At 44.2% G+C, this 21,675-nt stretch overlaps 1 protein-coding gene across 1 annotated transcript in view; it reads left to right on the top strand.

Annotated features, from left to right (window-relative positions):
* HNRNPUL2 (heterogeneous nuclear ribonucleoprotein U like 2) overlaps positions 1-21,675 on the top strand; it is a gene marked incomplete in the record, with an annotated part of 1,663,394 nt that overhangs the window by 1,202,381 nt on the left and 439,338 nt on the right. The window contains 1 exon segment of the mRNA XM_044075357.1: positions 18,731-18,905. Coding sequence (XP_043931292.1) covers positions 18,731-18,905 — 175 coding nt within the window.

Below are 21,675 nucleotides of genomic sequence, written 5' to 3'. Positions count from 1 at the left end.
AATTTTGCACAAGGACTTATCATCCCCTGGCCTGGAAAGTGGATGCCCTATCATTCAGTTGGACAGCATTGTCAGTCTATGCCTTCCCACCTCTGCCTCTACTGACCCAGGTATTACTGAAAGCCAGATCAGAGAGACCACAGATGATCCTCATTGCTCCGGACTGGCCACGTCAGCACTGGTACCCACTACTTCGAAACTTGACTTGCAGTCCTCCATGGATCTTACCTCAATTCCCTCTGCTGTTAACCCAACAAAACTCTCAGATCCTTCACAGTCAACCAAGGACCTTAAATCTAGCTGCATGGAAAATACCTTAAATTATCAAACAACACTTCTCTCAAAGGGCGTCCAGAATGTCATCTTTGAGGCCAGGAGGCCCAGCACCAGACAAACTTACTCAGACAAATGGAAAAGATTTTGTGTATGGAGCCAGGCCAGAAGCCTAAATCCTGGCATCCCAAATATCCCGCACATACTTCAATATCTAACTGAGATGCTACACAAAGGCCTTTCTTTCTCATCCATAAAAATCCATGCTTCAGCCATTTCAGCTCAATATGATACGGTTCCTCCCATTTTCTCTCATCCTTTGCTAAGGCAGTTTCTCAGAGGGGCAAAAAATATAAGACCCCCCCAGAAAACCACCAACTCCAACTTGGGATCTAAACTTTGTTCTGGAAAAATTAACACTTCCTCCTTTCGAACCAGCCTTTTCAGCAGAGCTTCAATACTTGTCATGGAAGACAGCCCTGCTGCTAGCTATCACCTCAGCACGCAGAGTCTCAGAACTGCAGGCACTTATGGCAGTGGAACCATTCATCATTTTCCATCAGGACAGAGTATCTTTACGCACCAACCCTTCCTTCATGCCAAAGGTAGTATCCAGTGTGGCTCTCAATCAGACCATACACTTGCCCACCTTTTTTCCAGATCCACAGAATAAAGGAGAAAGACTCCTTCACTCTTTGGACATTCACAGACAGTTACGTTACTATTTGCACAAGACAAAGGCCTTCAGAAAATCTGACCAAATCCTGGTATCCTATGCACCAGGCTCAGAAGGAAAGGCTATTTCAAAACAGACCATCTCCAAATGGATAGCACATTGCATCTGCTTTTGCTACTCACACCACGGGAAAGCAGTGCCTGCTAGTATTAGGTCTCACTCTACCAGGGCTACAGCAGCCTCAGCAGCCTTCCTCTGAGGCGTCCCAACAAAGGACATTCTGGAGGCATCTACCTGGAGTTCAGTGCACACCTTCACCAAGCATTACCACCTTCCTCTATATTCAAAAAACAGAGCTGGGTTTGCCACTGCAGTTCTGCAGGGCATCCTAGCTGCACCTAACCCAGTTTAGCTCCTACCACCCAACCATAGCTTTGGGACTCTACCCAAGTGTGATGACTGCAGCAGCATAGCACGATGAACATAGTACAGTTTTGTACCTACCATAAATGTAGATGTTCGAGTGGTTATGCTGCTGCAGTCCAGGATGTTCTTCGTTCCCCATTGCTGCAGTCCTTACTATTGGGTATAGTCCGCGTCCAGTCGGCCCGAATACCAGAGTATAAGGCTGACGTCGGTCAGGGCGCATTAGACTGACGTCAGTACGTCAGGGTACTAATGCGCATGACCGACGTCATATCCTCAGTCTTTTTTGCCGCATGGTCCGATGCAGAAGCAGTTTTGCGAGTGCAGGTTGGCGTTCTGAAATATTTCCGAAACCGGAGTTTCAGACCGAAACAGAGTTGGCTAAGTACCCGTTAGAACATTTTGGTTTTTCTTGCCTCAGTATTTAAACGGATGTCAGAAAAAGTGAATAACTGTATTTCTTGTGGGAAACCGATACCTCATAGGGATTACCATACCTTGTGTATACCTTGTTTAGGGCCTGAGCACGACGTTGTTGGTTGCCGCTCTTGTGCTAGGTTTAACAAACGCACTATTAAGAGGAGGTTAGACTGTGCCAGGTTAGTGTTTGGGAAGCGTTGCAATTATAAAATGCCGTCGGATGCTCCGGCCCGCCGCCCAAGAAGCGCAAGGACAAAACAGCGAAGCCTAGGGTTGATGAACCGGCAGTCCCGGACGTCGGTTCTTTAGAAGGCTCAGTGGAGCCAGAGGTTTTGCCAGGAGTTTCCATGGAGTCTCAGGCAGAAACTCTACTGTTACAGGATGTGCCTTCTCAGGAGGTAGGCCAGGCTGAGGGGGCTTCTCAGGTCACTGTTCTTCCCTCTCTTCCCAAGGTAGTTAGAGCCTCTCCTTCTGTTGCCAAAACTTCTTTGAGAGGTAGGCCTAGTTCAGTTTCAGTGGGGGCTTCTCCTAGCATTTCGGGTTCTGTACCTAAGAAACATATGCTTAAAATGGCAGAAGATTTGATTACTATGATTAGAGGTTCTATGCCCCGCCTGATAAGAGGCCTAGGGTGGAACCGAGATTGATAGTTTTGAACAGTGTTCAGAGGCTTCAGAGTCTTCTGCGGAAGACTTGCAGGAGTATCCTACTTATTCTGATTCTGATGTGGATGATTCCACTCCTACAGCTTCTCCTCCTGAGGATTTCTCATTTTCAGAGACTCTGCATTCCATGAGGGAGCACTTTAAATGGGAAGGCCAGGATTACTCTGATTCCAGGAAAAGGCTTAGGGAATTCTTGTTTTACCCCAGCATAGGCCCTTAGCTATTCCTCCTGTGTTGAATGTGGTGGAAGATGTTTTTGCAGAGGCTTCCCTGAACCCTGATTCTTTGCCTCCTGCTCCTGTTAAGCCTGATAGGTATTATAGGGTGCCCGAAGCTCATAAGTATTTGTTTAAGAGTCCTAGGGGACCCAGAAACTATTTCTCAAGGGCCTAAAGGTGTTAAAGCTTCTGTGGTTAAAAATCCTGTTCCCACTGATAAAGAGGCAAGGGCTTTGGATAGGTGGGGAAAGAAAGTGTATACTTCTTCCACTCTAGCCATGAGAGCGTTGAATTGTCAGTTTCACATGCTAAAATATCAGAATTATCTCCTTTCACAATTAAAATCTAAGGTGGATGCTTTGGCGGAAGGTATTGAGTGTAAAGAGTTGCTGGATTTGGTTCATGTGTCTGAACAAGTGGGTAAGCATTCTTTGCAATGTGGTTTTGATGCTGTACAGGCCTCCTCGAGGGTGGCTGCTACTAGTTCTGTTCTTCGAGGCATGCCTGGTTGAAGGATCAGAATTTAGCTGAGCATGTTAAGACAAGGATTTTGGATGCTCCTTTACAGTCTGATGTGTTGTTTGGATCGCCTGTGGAAGCAGTTTTAAAGAAAATGGAGGACAAAGCTAAGTCTATGCAAACTGTTAAAGATTTTTGCAGGTGCAGCCACCAAGTTTAGTAGAAATTGGCCTGCTAAGGGGTGGACATATCCTGCTTATGATTCCCAGTCTAGGGGTAGGTCTAGACGTGGTAGGGGCAGGGCTCAAGGTTCTTTTAGGCCTAGAACAGCGAGTTCACCTGCTCAGACTTCTGGTGAGGGCAGGGGTCAGTCCTTCGTAAACAGACCCAATGACCTGTCTTTTCAGCTGCCAGTAGATTCTCGTCTGGCAGCTCCTTTGGGAGGAAGACTGTCCCTTTTCAAAGAAAATTGGGATTTAATTACTCAAGACAAATGGGTGTTGGATATTATTCACCACGGTTACAGATTTTATTTCCATACAATGCCCCTTTCAAAGGCATGCCAGACGTTCCTCCTCCACAAAGAAAAGAGGCTCACAAGCAAGTTTCTCAGTTACTCCAGATGGGGGCCATTCAGCCAGTCCCTGTATCAGAAAGGGGCCTAGGATTTTATTCTCGCCTGTTCCTAGTACCAAAGAAGAGGAACACGTGGAGACCAATTTTGGATTTATCTCTCCTCAACACTTTTCTGGACATTCCCAAGTTCAAGATGTTGACGTTACAACAGCTTTTACCTCTGCTGGGCAAAGATCACTGGATGGTAACTTTAGATCTCAAGGAAGCTTACCTTCATGTGCCTATAAGGCTAAGTTGCAGGAAGTATCTGCGGTTTCGAGCTGGAAATTCTCATTATCAGTTCTCTGCATTGCCCTTTGGCTTATCTACTGCGCCCAGAGTATTCACAAAGGTTCTGGCTCCAGTGATAGCTTACTTCAGGCTTCAAGGAATTCAAATCTATCCTTACTTGGACGACTGCCTGATTCTGGCTCAAGAAAAGGAAGACCTTCTACAGCATCTGGAATATGTTATAGCAGTGCTAAGATGCCTAGGGTATTCTGTGAGCGAAATAAAGTCCAGTCTAGTACCCTCTCAAGACATGTGCTTTTTGGGTGTGAGACTGAATACAGCAGCCCAGATGGCCTTTTAACCCCGGACAAACAAAAGAGTCTATCACTTTACTTCCATCAACTATCTCATCAGTCCGTGCTGACTGCAAGGACAGTCCTTCAAGCATTAGGGTTCATGGCATCTTGTATTCTGGTGCTTCCCAATGCCAAACTGCATATGAGGAAGCTACAATGGTATCTCAAAATGTATGGACACAGCACTGCCAGGATTTGGACACTGTCATTCAAATAATACCTTGCCTTCAAAAAGAATTTTTGTGGTGGGCTCAGGAATGTCACCTAAACAAGGGACTCTCTGTGACCCGGCCAGAGGCGAGTCAGATTTTAACGACAGATGCCTCGGACATTGCTTGGGGAGCTCATCTAAATGGAAAGTGGATACAAGACAAGTGGCCTGCCAGACTACAGCATCTACATATCAACATGAAGGAGATGTTAGCAGTTCAGTTTGCATTAATGGCTTTCAAGGAGTTACTTCTTCCAGGGCAGGTGTTGATTCTAACAGACAACACAACTGTCATGTGGTACATCAACAAGCAAGGGGAACACATTCTTATCCTCTATGCAGGCAAGCAATGATTTTATGGGAGACTGCGCTAAGCTTGCAACTAACTCTTCAGGCAAGGTTTCTGCCGGAGCACAGAACTCCTTAGCAGATGTGTTAAGCAGACAAATCATGGATCCCCACGAGTGGAAACTGGATCTTCATGTATTTCAAAATTGACAGTGTCATGGGGAACTCCAGACATAGATCTGTTCGCTTCTCCACTAAACCACCAGCTGCCACAGTATTGCACAAAGGGGTTTCATCACACAGCTTGGAAAGTGGATGCTCTGTCTTTCAGTTGGAAAAACCTTCATGTGTATGCCTTTCCTCCTCTGCCTCTTCTTCCAAAGGTACTATTAAAGGTCAGACAAGACAGGCCAAGGATGATTTTGATAGCTCCAGATTGGCCTCGGCAACACTGGTACCCACTACTACGGAGTCTGGTAAGGAAGCCTCCATGGCCTTTACCTCTGATTCCTCATCTGTTATCTCAGCAGGATGGTCATCTGCTCAATGTCAAGCTTCACTCTCTTCATCTAACAGCCTGGCATATTCTGTGTTGAAACACAGCAGGTCTCAACTTCCTCAACAAGTTTTAAATGTGATTATGGAAGCTAGAAGACCTAGTACAAGGAAAGTGTACGCAGAAAAATGGAAGAGATTTTTATTTTGGAGTACAGCAAAGAATTTGCAGGTTTCTGAGCCTAATTTGAGTGTGGCTCTTCAATATCTTACTGAGTTATTGGACAAAGGTTTGTCCTTCTCTTCCATTAAGATTCATGCTGCAGCAATTTCAGCTCACTATGATTGTGACCCACCATTGTTTTCGCATCCTTTGTTCAAGCAGTTTCTTAGAGGGGCAAAGAATATAAGACCCCCCGAGAGCTCCTACTCCTGCTTGGGATCTCAATTTTGTGTTGGAAAACTTACTCTACAACCTTTTGAGCCTGCGGCTACTGCTGAATTGAAATACTTGTCATGGAAGACTGCTTTTCTGTTGGCTATTACTTCTGCAAGAAGGGTGTCTGAGTTGCAGGCCCTTATGGCAGTAGAGCCATTTTGATTTTCCATAAGGATAGGGTATCATTACGTACTAATCCTTCCTTTATGCCTAAGGTGGTTTCTAGTGTGGCTTTAAACCAAACTATTCATTTGCCTACTTTTTATGCAGAACCCCTAAATAAAGGGGAAAAGATTTTGCACACTTTAGATGTACACAGGCAATTGCGTTATTATTTAAGCAGGACTAAGGATTTCAGGCAGTCTCAGCAGTTGTTTGTTTCTTTTGCTTTGAGTTCACAGGGTAAGCCTGTGTCAAAACAAACTATTTCTAGGTGGATTGGCTTTTGCATTGCATTTTGTTATTCCCATCATGGCAAGGAGATTCCAGCTGGGATTAGGCCTCATTCCACTAGGGCTACTGCCACTTCAACAGCATTTCTAAGGGGGGTGGCAACTAAGGATATTTTGGAAGCAGCTACTTGGAGTTCAGTGCATACTTTCTCTAAGCATTATCACCTTCCTATCTACTCTAAGTCTAGGGCTGGTTTTGCCACAGCTGTTTTGCAAGGCATGTTGTCAGCTCCTGCTTCTTTATGATTTGCCAGCCTCCCTTACCTCTGCTTTGGGATTCTACCCAATAGTAAGGACTGCAGCAATGGGGAACGAAGAACATAGTACAGTTTTGTACCTACCATAAATGTAGATGTTCGAGGATCCCCATTGCTGCAGTCCAATTTACCCTCCCTCCTTCCCCTCTGTGTTTAGGGGTGGTTGTGTAGGTGAGGTTACATGCTTATGTTTTTGTATATATTCTTGTATATATTGTACATATTTTTGGTGCAGGTATTTTGGGCCTTGTCTTTTTAGGGTCTTCTGGCATCTGGGGCAAGAAAAGACTGAGGATATGACGTCGGTCATGCGCATTAGTACCCTGACGTACTGACGTCAGTCTAATGCGCCCTGACCGACGTCAGCCTTATACTCTGGTATTCGGGCCGACTGGACGCGGACTATACCCAATAGTAAGGACTGCAGCAATGGGGATCCTCGAACATCTACATTTATGGTAGGTACAAAACTGTACTTTACCCTCCCTCCATCTCCTCTACCTAACAAGGCTTTTCTTATACCTCCATGTACTTCAACCTTGGGATGCATGTCTATATGGTGTATTTGCTTACAACTAGTACCATTGTTTTGCACTAAGGTATGATGTCCTTCAAGGATGCATCTGCAGTCCTTACAAATGGGTTGTCCTGTCGTCAGGCAGCCCTTCAGTCGGCCGGATTCCAAAGTCTGGGTCTGGCCTCGGCTGGTGTCGCACTTCACCCGACGTCATAGCTGCAGTTCTTCGGGTATAAAGGCATCAGCCGACGCCATTTTCCCCAGTCTTTCTTGCCGCGTGGCGCCCGAAGCAGAAGCTGTTCGCAAGTGCCGGTCGGTCAGATCCAGAGATTACTACTACCGAATACTACTTCGAAGACTTCTAAAAAGCTAAGTACCCCGTTGGGGACTCTTTCTTGCCTCAGCCGATGTCAGAAAAAGTGAATAACTGTTTAACTTGTGGAAAACAAATACCTCATAAAGATTTCCACTCTTACTGCGTACCTTGTTTAGGCCCAGACCACGACGTAGCAGCTTGTTTAGCCTGTGCTTCTTTCAACCGACGAACGCTTAGGCGTCGGTCGGAGTTTGCTGAACAGTTTTTCGGCTCAGATTTTGCGTACATAATGCCATCGGATCCTCCGACTACTCAAATTGTTAAGAAACGCAAAGAAAAGGACCAACACTCGCGGTCCGCGGTTTCGGCCGAAACCACGGTTAAGCAAACCGCGAGTGTCTCGGTTTCGGCCGAAACCGAGCAAACGGTTCAATCTTCAGCCGAATCCATGACTACTACCGAGGCCCCTCTACCCTAGTTGAATCGGCCTCTGAAGTTTTACCTACTACTGTGGTTTCACAAGATTTATCGGACACCATCCCTTTGGATGTTTCTACCCCAGCACGTGGTGCTGCTAGGCCTCCTGCAGCCATGTCTATAAAGGACTTTGCCAGGGCTAAAGCAGCCAAAACTTCTAAGTCTGTGCCTGTTAAGCCCCCCTCTCACAGGCCCAGCTCCAGTTCTCAAATGCTTACTCTGGCAGAGGATCTCATCTCTTTAATAAGGGATCCCAATCTCACCCAGACAGGGCCTCTCAACCTCCAGAAAAGAGACCTAGAGTAGAGCCCCTGAGCCAGTGTCCTCAGATGACTCTTCTGATGATACAGACAATACAGACCATCCAGAGGCTCCCTTTTCTACTTATGAAGATTCCGATGCTGAAGAATCGATTCCTTCAGCTTCTCCACCAGAGGAGTTTTCTTTTGGGGAAACTTTACATGCCATGAGAGCAATTCCAATGGCAGGGGCAAGATTTCTCAGATTCAAGGAAAAGGCTTAGGACCTTTTACACTTACCAACATAGGCCTTTAGCTATACCTCCAGTTCTTCCTGTTGTGGATGATGCATTTAATGATGCTTGCACTGCTCCTGATACTTTACCTCCAGCCCCTGTTAAGCCAGATAGGTTCTACAGGGTCCCGGACACTCATCACCATTTATACAAGGTTCCTTTCGCAGATCCTGAGACTATCTCCCAGGGGCCTAAGGCAGTAGCTTCAACCTCAGCTAAAAACCCTCTCCCTTCTGGAAGGGAATCCAGGTCCTTAGAGAGATGGGGTAAAAAAGTATACACCTCTGCTACTCTCTCAGCTAGAGCATTGAACTGTCAGTTCCATATGATCCAAGACCAAGAGTTTATGCTTGATCAGTTAACTAAGAAACTGTCCTCGGATGATTCTTTAGATAAGAAATATGTTCTAGAAATGGTGAATAACATTCAGCAGGTTAGTAACCATTCCTTAAAATGTGGCTATGATGCACTGGAGGCTTCATTTAGATCAGCCATGACCGGCACAGTTATAAGAAGACATGCATGGTTGAAAGAACAAGTCCTGCGGATCATGTTAAAGCAAAGCTATTAGATGCTCCTATGGATAAGGTCAGTTTATTTGGTTCTCCTGCCCAACAGGTACTGAAGAAAATGGAAGAGAAGGCAAAATCTGTACAAACAGTAAAAGATTTCTTACAGGTTCAGCCCCAAGGTTTAGCAGGAACTGGCCTTCCAAAATTGGTCCTTTCCAGACTCCTCTAAAGCTCAGAGAGGGAGGAATAGGCGTACAAGAGGCAGGAATCAATCCAGAGGAGGTGCATACAGCGGGCGCCAGTGGCAAGGTAACAACCAACGAGGCACAGACACAACCACTGCCACTACAACAGGACAATCACAGTGACTTGGCTTTGACACCGCCTACCAGGGAACAAATAGCAGCACCCTTAGGCGGAAAGTTAGCATTATTTTCAAAAACTGGCACTGTATCACAAGAGACAAGTGGATTTTACAAACTATAGACCAAGGCTACAGGTTTCATTTCCACACTTTACCCGGAAAAAGAGGAATGCCAAACCTACCACCAAATCAAAAGACAGAAGCTCTAAAACAAATAGCTCAATTAGCAAGGATGAGAGCTGTGGAAAGGGTACCATCTATGGAACAAGGCAAGGGATTTTACTCCAGACTCTTCCTGGTACCAAGAAAAGAAAAAAATTGGAGGCCTATTCTCGACCTGTCCGCTTTAAACACATACATCATTGTTTCAAAATTCAAAATGCTGACCCTACAGCAACTTCTTCCTATGCTGGGCAAGGAGTTTTGGCTGGTAACTCTAGATCTCAAGGAGGCATACCTGCACGTCCCCATACGACCACATTGCAGAAGATACCTCAGATTTCTTGCAGGATCAGAGCATTATCAATTCTCAGCATTGCCCTTTGGCTTATCTACTGCGCCCAGTGTGTTCACGAAATGCCTGGCATCAGTAATCGCTCACTGCAGGCTTCAGGGAATCCAAATTTATCCATACCTGGACGACTGCCTAATACAAGCGGACAACAAAAACAAGCTAACAGAAGACTTACAAAGAGTCATTTGCTTACTACAGGCCCTGGGATACACAGTCAATATAAAAAAGTCAAGACTGATACCATCCCAAACAATAAGGTGCAGAATTGGACACAGTAAAACAGATGGCATTCCTAACTGCAGAAAAACAAAAACAACTTCCTGTCTATTTTTTGGCATTAACAAAGCAGAACAAACTAACAGCAAGGAAAGTACTGCAGGCCTTGGGCTTCATGGCATCCTGCATAATCCTGGTCCCCCATGCCAAACTACATATGAGAAAACTACAGTGGTACCTAAAGAATTTATGGTCTCAACACAGGCACAGCTTAGAAACCGAAATACCACTAATTCCATGCCTGAAACCAGAGTTCCTGTGGTGGGCTCGGGCATGCCAGTCAAACCCAGGTTTGCCCTTCCACAGCATTCAACCAAGCCAAACCATCACAACGCCTCAGACCTCGGTTGGGGGCCCACATGCTGGACAAGTGCATACAAGGCTTATGGACTCCAGAGCAGCTGCATCTGCACATAAATCAAAAAGAAATGCTGGCAGTACAACTAGCAATCCAGAATTTCAGACCATTCCTCCAAGAAGGCCAGTTGATGATAAGGACAGACAACACCACAGTCATGTGGTACATCAACAAACAGGGAGGCACTCATTCATACCCTCTATGCCGAATGGCCCTAAACCTATGGAATATGGCTCTGAGTTGCAACATTCAGTTACAAGCAATTTTTGTACCGGGAAAAGAAAACATCCTAGCAGACATTTTAAGCAGAACTACCTCGGATGCTCACGAATGGATGCTACACCCGGACATTTTCAAGGCCATCACAAAGAAATGGAGACTGCCACAAATAGACCTATTCGCATCCCCACTCAATCACCAGCTCAAGAAATTCTGCACAAGGACATACCACCCACTTGCTTGGAAGGTGGACTCTCTATCCTTCAGTTGGAAAGGCCTGACAGCATATGCATTCCCACCTCTCCCTTTGATGCACAAGGTGCTATTGAAAATCAAAGAGGAACGTCCAAGGATAATTCTGATAGCTCCAGACTGGCCAAGACAACATTGGTACCCATTACTGTGGAGCATGTCTCGGGGAGAATGTGGACACTACCCTGATTCCCTTGATGTTAACCCAGAACAACTACAACATCCTGCATCCAAACCTGAAAACTCTGCAACTGACTGCCTGGAACATTACATAAGAGCAACTAACCCAGATTTATCCTAAAGGGTTAAAGACATTATACTTGAGGCCCGCAGACCTTCAACAAGAAGGAACTATGCAGGAAAATGGAAGAGGTTTCTCATTTGGAGTGCCGACAGGGGCAAAGATGTGTCAAAGGTAGACATTGCCAACATCCTGGAGTATTTGGCAGAGCTTTTCCATACAGGCCTGTCCTATTCCTCCATCAAAATACATGCATCAGCTATTTCTGCAGAATACAGCTTCGATCCACCTGTCTTTTCGCATCCTCTACTCAGGCAGTTTCTGAGAGGAATTAAGAATGTAAAACCTCCTAGGAAACCACCATTACCAGCATGGGACTTGAACTTTGTACTAGAAAAATTGACACTTCCCCCTTTCGAACCAGCAGCAACAGCAGATCTTCAACACCTATCCTGGAAAACTGCTTTCCTGCTGGCAATTACCTCAGCAAGAAGGGTTTCAGAACTACAGGCTTTAATTGGCAGTACAGCCCTTCCTAATCTTCCATCAAGATAGTGTCCATGAGAACTAATCCTACATTTATGCCTAAGGTGGTATCCAGAGTGTCTTTAAACCAGGCAATCAACCTACCTACCTTCTTTCCCAATCCACAGAACAGGGGGGAAAGACTGCTGTATACATTGGATGTACATAGACAGTTACGCTACTACCTGGACAGAACCAAGGGTAATAGAAAATCTGACCAGCTTCTGGTAGCATATGCAACAGGAAGGGAAGGAAAAGCAATTTCCAAACAGACAATCTCCAAGTGGATAGGAAATTGCATTAGATTCTGTTACTCCTACCATGGAAAGGAAATTCCACAGAACATAAGACCTCACTCTACAAGGGCTACAGCCACTACCACAGCTTTCTTACGAGGAGTGGCTACCAAGGACATTATAGAGGCTGCTACTTGGACCTCCGTGCATACATTTGCCAAGCATTATAACTTACCTTTATACTCTAGATCCCGAGCAGGGTTTGCCACTGCTGTTTTGCAAGGGATCCTAACTACACCATAATTTCTTCTTCCTCCTCCCCTAGTTTAGCTATGGTATTCTACCCATTTGTAAGGACTGCAGATGCATCCTTGAAGGACATAGTACAGTTTTGTACCTACCATAAATGTAGATGTCCGAACAGGATAGCATCTGCAGTCAGGATTACCCACCCTCCTTCCCCTCTGTGGTACTCCTAGGGTATTTGCCCTCCTAATAGCTAGCTGGGGGGGGGGGGGATCTCTTATGGTGTATTTGTTTGTATATATGTACATACATGATTATTTTGTGTGTTTGCCTTCTACTATTTGGAAACATTGGCATTTATCCAAAAATTTAGCTTTCCAAGAGGGCAACTGGCATCTGGGGCAAGAAACACTGAGGAAAATGGCGTCGGCTGATGCCTTTATACCCAAAGAACTGCAGCTATGACGTCGGGTGAAGTGCAACACCAGCCGAGGCCAGACCCAGACTTTGGAATCCGGCCGACCGAAGGGCTGCCTGACGACAGGACAACCCATTTGTAAGGACTGCAGATGCTATCCTGTTCGGACATCTACATTTATGGTAGGTACAAAACTGTACTTTTTGCAAACTTCTTATTTTGCCTTCTTAGTATGAGGCACCTGACATCTGGGGCAAGAAAAACTGAAGAAAATGATGTCAGCTGCCTCTTTTATACCCCTGCCGCACTGATATCAGGGAAGAAGCGACGACAACCGACGCCGGACCAAGGCTTTGGAATTCAGGCCGACTGCAGGACCGCCTGATGGCAGGATAACCCGAGTGTGATGACTGCAGCAGCATAACCACTCGAACATCTACATTTATGGTAGGTACAAAACTGTACTTTCCACCCCTCTCTGAGGACACTCTGGCTGACAGCCTGGCTACTCCACTTCCATCTTTAGTCAGATGTCATAGTTTTTCGCCAGACGTAGTACATATTTTGTCGTCCTCTCATAAACCATCCACTAGAAAGATCTACTTTAGCAAATGGAAAAGATTCTCCATTTGGGCTCATTCCAGAGGCATCGATCCCTACACGGCTCCAATTGATTCTGTTTTGGAATTTTTGTCTATATTGTTCTATCAGGTGTCCGCTTCGTTATGCCCTGGAACCTCAATTTTGTTCTTCAAGCCCTCACTCTTCCACCCTTCGAGCCTGCAGCTACCTGCGACTTGAAGTTTCTAACATGGAAAACAGCCTTTTTATAGCTATCACTTCACTGAGGCGGGTCTCCGAAATCCAAGCCCTTTCCATCAAGCCCCCTTATTTGATCTTCCGTAAAGATAGAGTCTCCCTTAGACCAAACCCGTCATTCCTTCCCAAAGTGGCTTCTCTGTCTAATATAAATCAGTCTATTGAGCTGCCAGTTTTCTTCCCCAATTTTTCCAATGGCAGAATTCAGATTTCACCAACTAGACCTACATAGACAGTTACGCTTCTATCTCCATTGGACAAAAGAGATTCGGAAATCTGACCAACTCTTCATCTCCTTTTCCAAAAACCAGCTTGGTTCTCCGGTATCCAAGGTCACGCTCTCTAGATGGATAGCCAGCTGTATTTCCTTCATCTATCACACAGCAGGTAAAACTCTGCCCTTTCCACCTAAAGCCCACTCCACAAGAGCTGTTTCCACATCTACAGCCTATCAGGCTAGATTGTCAATGGATGATATATGTGCTGCGGCCACTTGGGCTTTTCCTCACACCTTTGTCTCTCATTACAAATTGGACGTGGTTTCCGGTGGCAGATCTTCATTTGGCTCCACGGTTCTCAGGAATATTATCCTATGAGCCACCCGGGTTGTAGGTGCTAGGGACGCTGTCCCAGGGGTAAGAATGTAGGCGAGATAGGACTACATAACATCAAGAAGTTATGTACTCACCATAACGTTCGATGTATGTAGTCCATCTCGCCTCACATTCTTACTTACCGTCCCGCCTTCCCCCTAACTGAAGGATTTGGAGGTAATATTTTATCATGCAGAGTCCCTTTGATTAATTTGTTTGGATATTTAGTATGTATGGATGTGTGTTATGTATGCAATAACTGAGTTGTTTGCAGCAAACTAGGTCTGGGGATGCGAAGCAGTGTACTATGGGATACCCTCTTAGCCCAGCCAGTCAGAGACTTTTGAGCTAGTAAATAGGCCGAGTCGGAGACGATATTCGGCTCCGAACTCAGGGGTAAGAATGTGAGGCGAGATGGACTACATACATCGAACGTTATGGTGAGTACATAACTTCTTGTTCCTCTCATTCCCTGCCTACAACAGGAGTTTCTTTAGTGGGCAGAGACATGTCACCAGAACATGGGACGGTCTTTCACTCTACCCCCTGCCACCCAAACCCTAACTACAGATGCATCAGACTATGCTTGGAGGGCCCACCTGGCGGGGAGATGCATTCAGGGCATATGGAGCCCAAAACAAATCCATCTGCATATCAACCAGAAAGAAATGTTAGCTGTTCAGAATGCCCTGACAGCCTTCAAGGACTTACTTCATCCAGGACAACTGCTGATAAAGACGGATAATACCACGGTTGTGTGGTACATAAACAAGCAGGGGGGTACACATTCCTACCCCCTTTGCAGACTAGCCATGGCATTGTGGGACACAGCCTTGACTTACTAAGTACATCTTCAAGTTCAATTCCTGCCAGGAAAACAAAATACTCTGGCAGACGACCTAAGCAGAAATCTTATGGACCCTCACGAGTGGAAACTGGATCCACAAGTCTTCAGCATGATAACAGAGAAATGGGGGAGTCCGGATATAGATCTATTTGCCTCTCCCCAGAATTATCAACTGGACAAATTCTGCACAAGGACTTATCACAGACAAGCATGGAAAGTGGATGCTGTATCCTTCAGTTGGAAAAACCTATCAGTCTACGCCTTTCCTCCTCTGCCTCTTCTTTCCAAGGTCTTACGAAAAGTCAGACAGGAAAAAACAAAAATGATCCTAATTGCCCCGGACCGGCCTCACTAGCACTGGTACCCAATAAGGAATATGTCGCAACTCCCTCCTTGGTACTTGCCTCAAATACCTCATCTACTGTCTCTGCAGAGCAGTAAAATTCTGCACAATCAGCTCCAAACTCTGAACCTGGCAGCATGGCTGATCATGTAATGATTCAAACAACACCTCTCTGTAAATCTGTGATGGATGTAATTTTGAAGCCAGAAGGCCTAGTACTAGAAAATATTATGCTGATAAATGGAAGAGATTCTGTACTTGGAACCAAGCACAAGGGACTGACACAGCAAAGCCAAATATTCCTCAGATTTTACAATACTTGACTGAGATGCTTGACAAGGGCCTATCTTTTTCATCAATAAAAATCCATGCCTCTGCCATCTTGGCTCATTACAACACAGAGCCTCCCATCTTTTCTCATCCTCTGCTAAAACAGTATCTTAGAAGAACCAAAAATCTAAGGCCCCCCCCCCAGAAGATCACCAACTTCTTCATGGGACCTCAATTTTGTGTTGGAAAAGCTCACCCTGCCTCCATTTGAACCAGCAGCTACTGCTGATATAAAGTTTTTATCCTGGAAAACAGCTTTCCTTCTGGCAATCACTTCAGCAAGAAGGGTTTCAGAACTACAGGCCCTCATGGCTGTGGAGCCTTTTATTACATTTTACCCGGAGAGGGTGTCCCTCAGGACCATTCCTTCCTTTATGCCTAAGGTGGTGTATCCAGTGTGGCTCTTAACCAAACTATTCACCTGCCAACTTTTTACCCAAATCCCCAGAACAAGGGGGAGTGGATTCTCCATTCCTTGGACGTACACAGGCAGCTAAGATTCTACTTAAACAGGACCAAATCTCTAAGAAAGTCTGAGCAGCTACTGGTGACATTCACTGCAGGATCAGAGCGGAAGGCTATTTCAAAGCAGACTATTTCAAAGTGGATAAGCGACTGCATTTGTTTTTGCCATTTGCTTCATGGTAAACCGGTGCCCAAGGGAATCGGGTCACATTCCACCAGGGCTGCATCTGCCTCAGCAGCTTTTCTCAGAGGGGTGCCAACCAAAGACATTCTAGAAGCTGCTACTTGGAGCTCTGTTCATACTTTCACAAAACATTATAATTTGCCTCTCTTCTTTAAGTCCAGGGCAGGCTTTGCCACTGCAGTTCTGCAGGGCCTTGTAGCTGCTCCTAATGCTATTTAGTTCCAGCCTCCCATCCATAGCTTTGGGATTCTACCCAAATGCAATGACTGCAACAGTGAAACACGAAGAACATAGTACAGTTGTGTACACCTACCATAAATGTAGATTTTCGAGTGTATTCACTGTTGCAGTCCGGGTTACCCACCCTATATATATATATATATATATATATATATATATATATATATATATATATATATATATATATATATATATATATATACATATATATATATATATATATATATATATATATATATACACATACATATATTTTTTTTTTTTTTTTTTTTTTTTTTTTTTGCTCCCCATTTGGGGGGCACCTGACATCTGGGGCAAGAAAAACTAAAGAAAATGGCGTCTGCTGCATGTTTTATACCCCTGACGTCATGGAAGAGGAGACAGCAACTGACACAGGACCCAAGACTTTGATATTCAGGCCGACTGAGGGCAACCTGCCAGCAGATTACCCAAATGTAATGACTGCAACAGTGAATACACTCGAACTTCTGCATTTATGGTAAGTGTACACAACTGTACTTTTCAGGTCTTGCTTCACTCCCAGCAGAAAGACTCCAAAGAATCAGATCACAAGTCAGGCAGATTATCCGAACAGAAATGTCCCAGCCAGATTAGTCCTACAAGCATTAGGCTTGATGGCAGCCTCAATCACTGTATTTCCTTTAGCCAGATATCACATGTGAATCCTTTAATGGCTTCTGGCCTCTCGGTGGTCTCTGATAAATCAGCCTATGTCACACAACATCTTGATCACCAATCACTGCAAATAAGAACTGTCGTGATGGCTCCACTCTGTCCTGTCATCCTTCCACAGCCCATGGATGCTTCCCAGACGGGGGGGGGGGGCATTATCTGGGAAGGACAGTCCAAGGGCACTTGTTCCCCTCTGGAGGCCAGTTTGCACATCAGTGATGGTGGTGCTCTTAGCTTTGCAAGCATTCCAAGATGCCCTTCCTTTAGGAACAGCTGTCCAAACAGACATGTCGGTGGTCTGGTACATCAGCAAACAGGGAAGAACCAAATCTTTCCCACTTTATCAAGAAGCCCACAGAGTTTGGCAGTGGGTGATTTCTTCCAACCGTCTTCTCATGGCAGTGCATATCCTTGGGAGAGCCAGTGTGATAGCGGACAAGCTGAGCAGAACTATTTTGATGTCTCACGAGTGGTGTCTCAATCCTGTGGTGACGGAAAAGGTGGTTTCTCTATCCTGTGGTGACGGCAAAGGTCTTGCATCACAGGGGTCAACTTTGCTGCGATCTGTTTGCATCCCCTGTCAACAAGTGCAGCAGTTTGCCCTGATTCCCCTCTGTGGGGGGTGTCACTGAGGGACGCACTTCTCCAGGATTGGCCTCCCCAGTCTTCTCTACGCCTTTCTTCCAATTCCTATAATATCTCGATTGCTAAAGAAAGCCAAGAGGCTGAAGAACACATTAGTCTTCATTGCCCCCGTTCTGGCCTCAACAAGTTTGGTTTCCCTTCCTTTGGCCTCATCTACTTCGGAAATCTTGGATTCTGGACACAGCTCCAGATCTATTATCTCATCCAGAGGGAATGTTTCTTCTGAATCTCCAACATTTCAAGCTCGCTGTGTGGCTTCTCCAATTCCCATGATTGCCAGGCACTCTTCCCTTTCCTCTCCTGTTCGTTAAATCATTGTGGCCCGTCATAAACCTTCTACTAGGAAACTATACCAAAGTAAATGGGAAAATTTTACTAGATGGGCTCTAAGTGTAATGCTCTTGACCTTATACAGTCCCTGTACATAAAGTATTGGATTTTTTAGCTGACGTTTATCAAACTGGTTCTTCAGCCTCTACAGTTAGTCCGTCTAGCTGCAATATCTAGTTTCCGTACTGGGTTTGATGGTTCGTCCCTTATGTCACATAAACTTTGTAAAGCCTTTTTGAAGGGGATTTTAATGTGAAGACCACCATTTAAAGAGCCCATTGCTCCTTGGCATCTAACCCTTATTCTACAATCCCCTACTCTTTCCTATTTTGAGCCATCAGCTACATGTGACTTAAGTTCCTGACAAAGTCGTAACACAAAAATTGGTTTTGATTAGCTCTATTAAATCTTTTCTTTATGAGCAGTGTATTGCAAACAATATTACAGTGAGATAGTTGTACAGTTAAGTAATGCCATGGTATTTTTTTAACATATAGCATTGCATTATTTACATACGCCGTCATTGGTTGAATGATGCATATGCAGATTACATTGCTGTCTCAAATATTGCGAGCTTTATTTATTTTTTTAAACATTTTCCGAAAATGAAAACCACATTTAACAGTTTGCCTCCAAAGTGGTTACTGATGTAAGATTTATCCGCATTTTGTGGTGGTAGTTTGTGTTGAGGAGATCTCAACGGCTTCTGTTTTAATAGGTTCATGCCAGTTCTAACTTTTTCTGTTTACTGCAGTCAAATGTGTACAGCTCAGCTCAGAGACGAAAACTGCTTCCCTTTAAGGGCTTCTCTCGCAAAGCAGTTGTGGTTGTACCCAGTGAGGAGGAATGGAAAAACAGATTGAAGCTGAGGAATGAGGAAGAGGAGGAGGGAGAGGAAGTGCCAGAGTCTGCCTTGCTTGAAATGAAAGGTGGGTTTTCTGAATTGTGCTCAGGTTGTGAAAAAGGTGTTGAAATGTACTGAATCTGTTTGTACAGTTGTATGGTATTTTGGGAATTGCTTATTCTCTTTTTTGTAAAGATGCATTAAAATATATTTTACAGTGTATAAACACCAGTTTTGATGCACTGCAGTGAACTTTTATTTTGAAAATTTTGTTGCGTACAGACTTAAAAAATAATTAAATAGTTTGCTAATTGTAGGTAGTAGCTAAACAGAGAACATGTAGCTTATCTTGGCCCAGATAATACCATTTTAAGTACAGAGAACATAAAAACTTAATTGTATTTGTTTTGAAGTCAAAGGAAATGAATACCGTGTTTGGAATAATTTGTTGCTGTTTTTTTTTTCAACAGAAGTGTGTCTAGTAATGTAATTGTTGCTTATATTAGTTTACCATTCTTGAACCTCCCACTATTCTCTTCATCTTGGGCAAAATTTGTTGTCCATTTCTTCTGTTGGCATTTATATTTTCTTTTAGCCTTACTGAAATGGGAAAGGATACCAATTCAGGTTTGTCTTGCAGCAATATGATAAAACTGCTCCATGATTTAAAACCGTTAATTTGTCATGCATCAGCATAAACTGAAATTCACAGCTTTACATTAAGTTGTAAGTGACCCATTTGCTGTTTAAGCAAAAGAGAAAAGTGTGCTGTAAAGCAGAAGGCATTTTTTTACTGACCAGCTGCTTCTTTTTCCTCTTCTGATATTCCAGGTTCAGTAGATTATAGAATTTTCTCTTTCCAATAATCTGGGCACAATTGCTTCCTGCGTCCTACCTTGATGTCACTTAACTCCTTAGAAGGGTTACCTGTCAGTTGTTTTCTTCTCGTATACTTTGGCTCTCCATCCCAGTATTTACTTTGGAAAAGTTCCCATTTTCACTACACAAAATGGTAACACTTTTAGTGTGCTTTTTGATTGGCCAGAAGAAGAAAAAATCAAGTTGCATGCACCTTCCCTTTTTGTGCTAATTGATAGAGGAGCACAGTGTGAAGCATGGTATTATGTTTCAGTGCTTAATCCCTTCCACATGCAGGGGAAAGGATATGTCTCTGATGTACCTCAGCTCTCTTATGTTGGCAAGTGTGGAGATGCTGTATCTGGAGACTGTTATGAAGGTACTTCTCATGAGCCCAAGCCAGTACCAAAACCTTGTGAGAAGATAAAGGGAACCTGTAGCCAAATATCAGTTGCATCCTCCCCCTGCTAAGTCTACTCTCAAGGCAGCAACATATCCTCCACGTGCAATACTCAAGAGTTGAGCTTTACAGTAAATGCAACAGCTTGGGGGGTTGCACTCATCTCAGACAAGAGAAGCACATGAGTGCAGCCTGGCATCTTCTGCCGGGGACATGTACAGTGGTGTTTGCACTGCTTCTTCTACCAGTTTGTGAACATCTTTGGCAGGAATGTACCAGTGTCCAGAGTGTCTACATGGATCAGTCTCTCAAATTCTACAGTGCAGACTTGAAAATTTGACTTGTGACCAGGGAGTCTTCTTTTTTAGCCCCATATCTCCTGAATTTAGGCAGCACTTGTCAGCCTGATAGAAAAGACATGTGCAGGTCCTGCATTTAGTGTTCTGAGGCTCCCTACACTCTGGAACAGAATCCCAATCCATGTTAGGCAGAGCCCCTCACTGACTCTATTCAAGAGAAATCTTGACAAGTGGATGGGAGATCGTAGGTTTACCCCGGGGGTCATCTCTGTGTCACTACTAGACAGAGGCACAGTAAACTAAATCCTAAAAGGGCGTAGTATTCTCATCCTAAGGGGTGGTGAAAGCCACACACACTCTGGCTAGGCTTATAAATGCCCTAGGGCAGATAGCCTAGTACGAACCTATGAACCTATGATGGGTCAGACAATATGTTGCATGTATTGTTTTTTAAATCTTGCTTTGGGTGAAAGACATTTAGCTGAAAAAAGCACTAGGTATTTTGCAGCCCTCTAGAGACCTAGCTGTTCTGGCAGTGACAAGTCTAGGTGCCTGGAAACATCCAGATTCTGCTTCATCTGCTCCTAAGAAGATAAATACTTTTTGCAAGCCCACAGATGAGGGGAAGTGACATACTTGCTTAAGCGTCACTTTTGTCTTTGGCTTGTTTTAGGCCCCAAGAGCCACAGGGTGCTTCTACCTAAAGAACCATTAAAAAGGATGTTAATTTTCATTGTCGATACATATATACATAGATGATCTTATTTTTATTTGTCGTGGGGGGGTACAGTACTGTTCTGTTTGTAGAGTAATTACAAAAAAATAGGTTTGGCCTACAGTTTGAGCCATGATATGGACAGCAAGTAATATTTTTAGATGTACACCTTGAGGGGAGTGTAAATGAAGGTATAAAAACTAGAGTGTATAGAAGATTTCAAGATAGTAACCCTTTCCTTTATGGAACTATTTTCTATCCTTCACATCTTATAAGGTCATTACCGTATGGTGAATTGATGAGAGTTAAAAGAATATGTAATGATAAAGGTTTGGAGGAAAATTTTAAAAGAACAGTTAAAATGTTTATACAGAAGAGAGATGATGAAGGTATAGTCAACGATTCTTTGAATAAAGTAAAGGAAGATAAACATAAAATTAGGTATAAATATGGGAATAGTACAATGGATAACCTCGAACAGCACAAATTGTGTGTTGTTACTACCTATGACCTCTCCCCAACCTCTTCTCCCTGCTTCCTGCCCCAAGGGTTCTTGGCAACCCTAGACATAAAGGATGCTTAT

The sequence above is a fragment of the Protopterus annectens genome, chromosome 6.part1 (assembly GCF_019279795.1).
Source record: "Protopterus annectens isolate FY-2018-M chromosome 6.part1, PAN1.0, whole genome shotgun sequence".
Lineage (NCBI taxonomy): Eukaryota > Metazoa > Chordata > Ceratodontiformes > Protopteridae > Protopterus > Protopterus annectens.
This window is presented reverse-complemented; position numbering and strand designations above follow the sequence as displayed.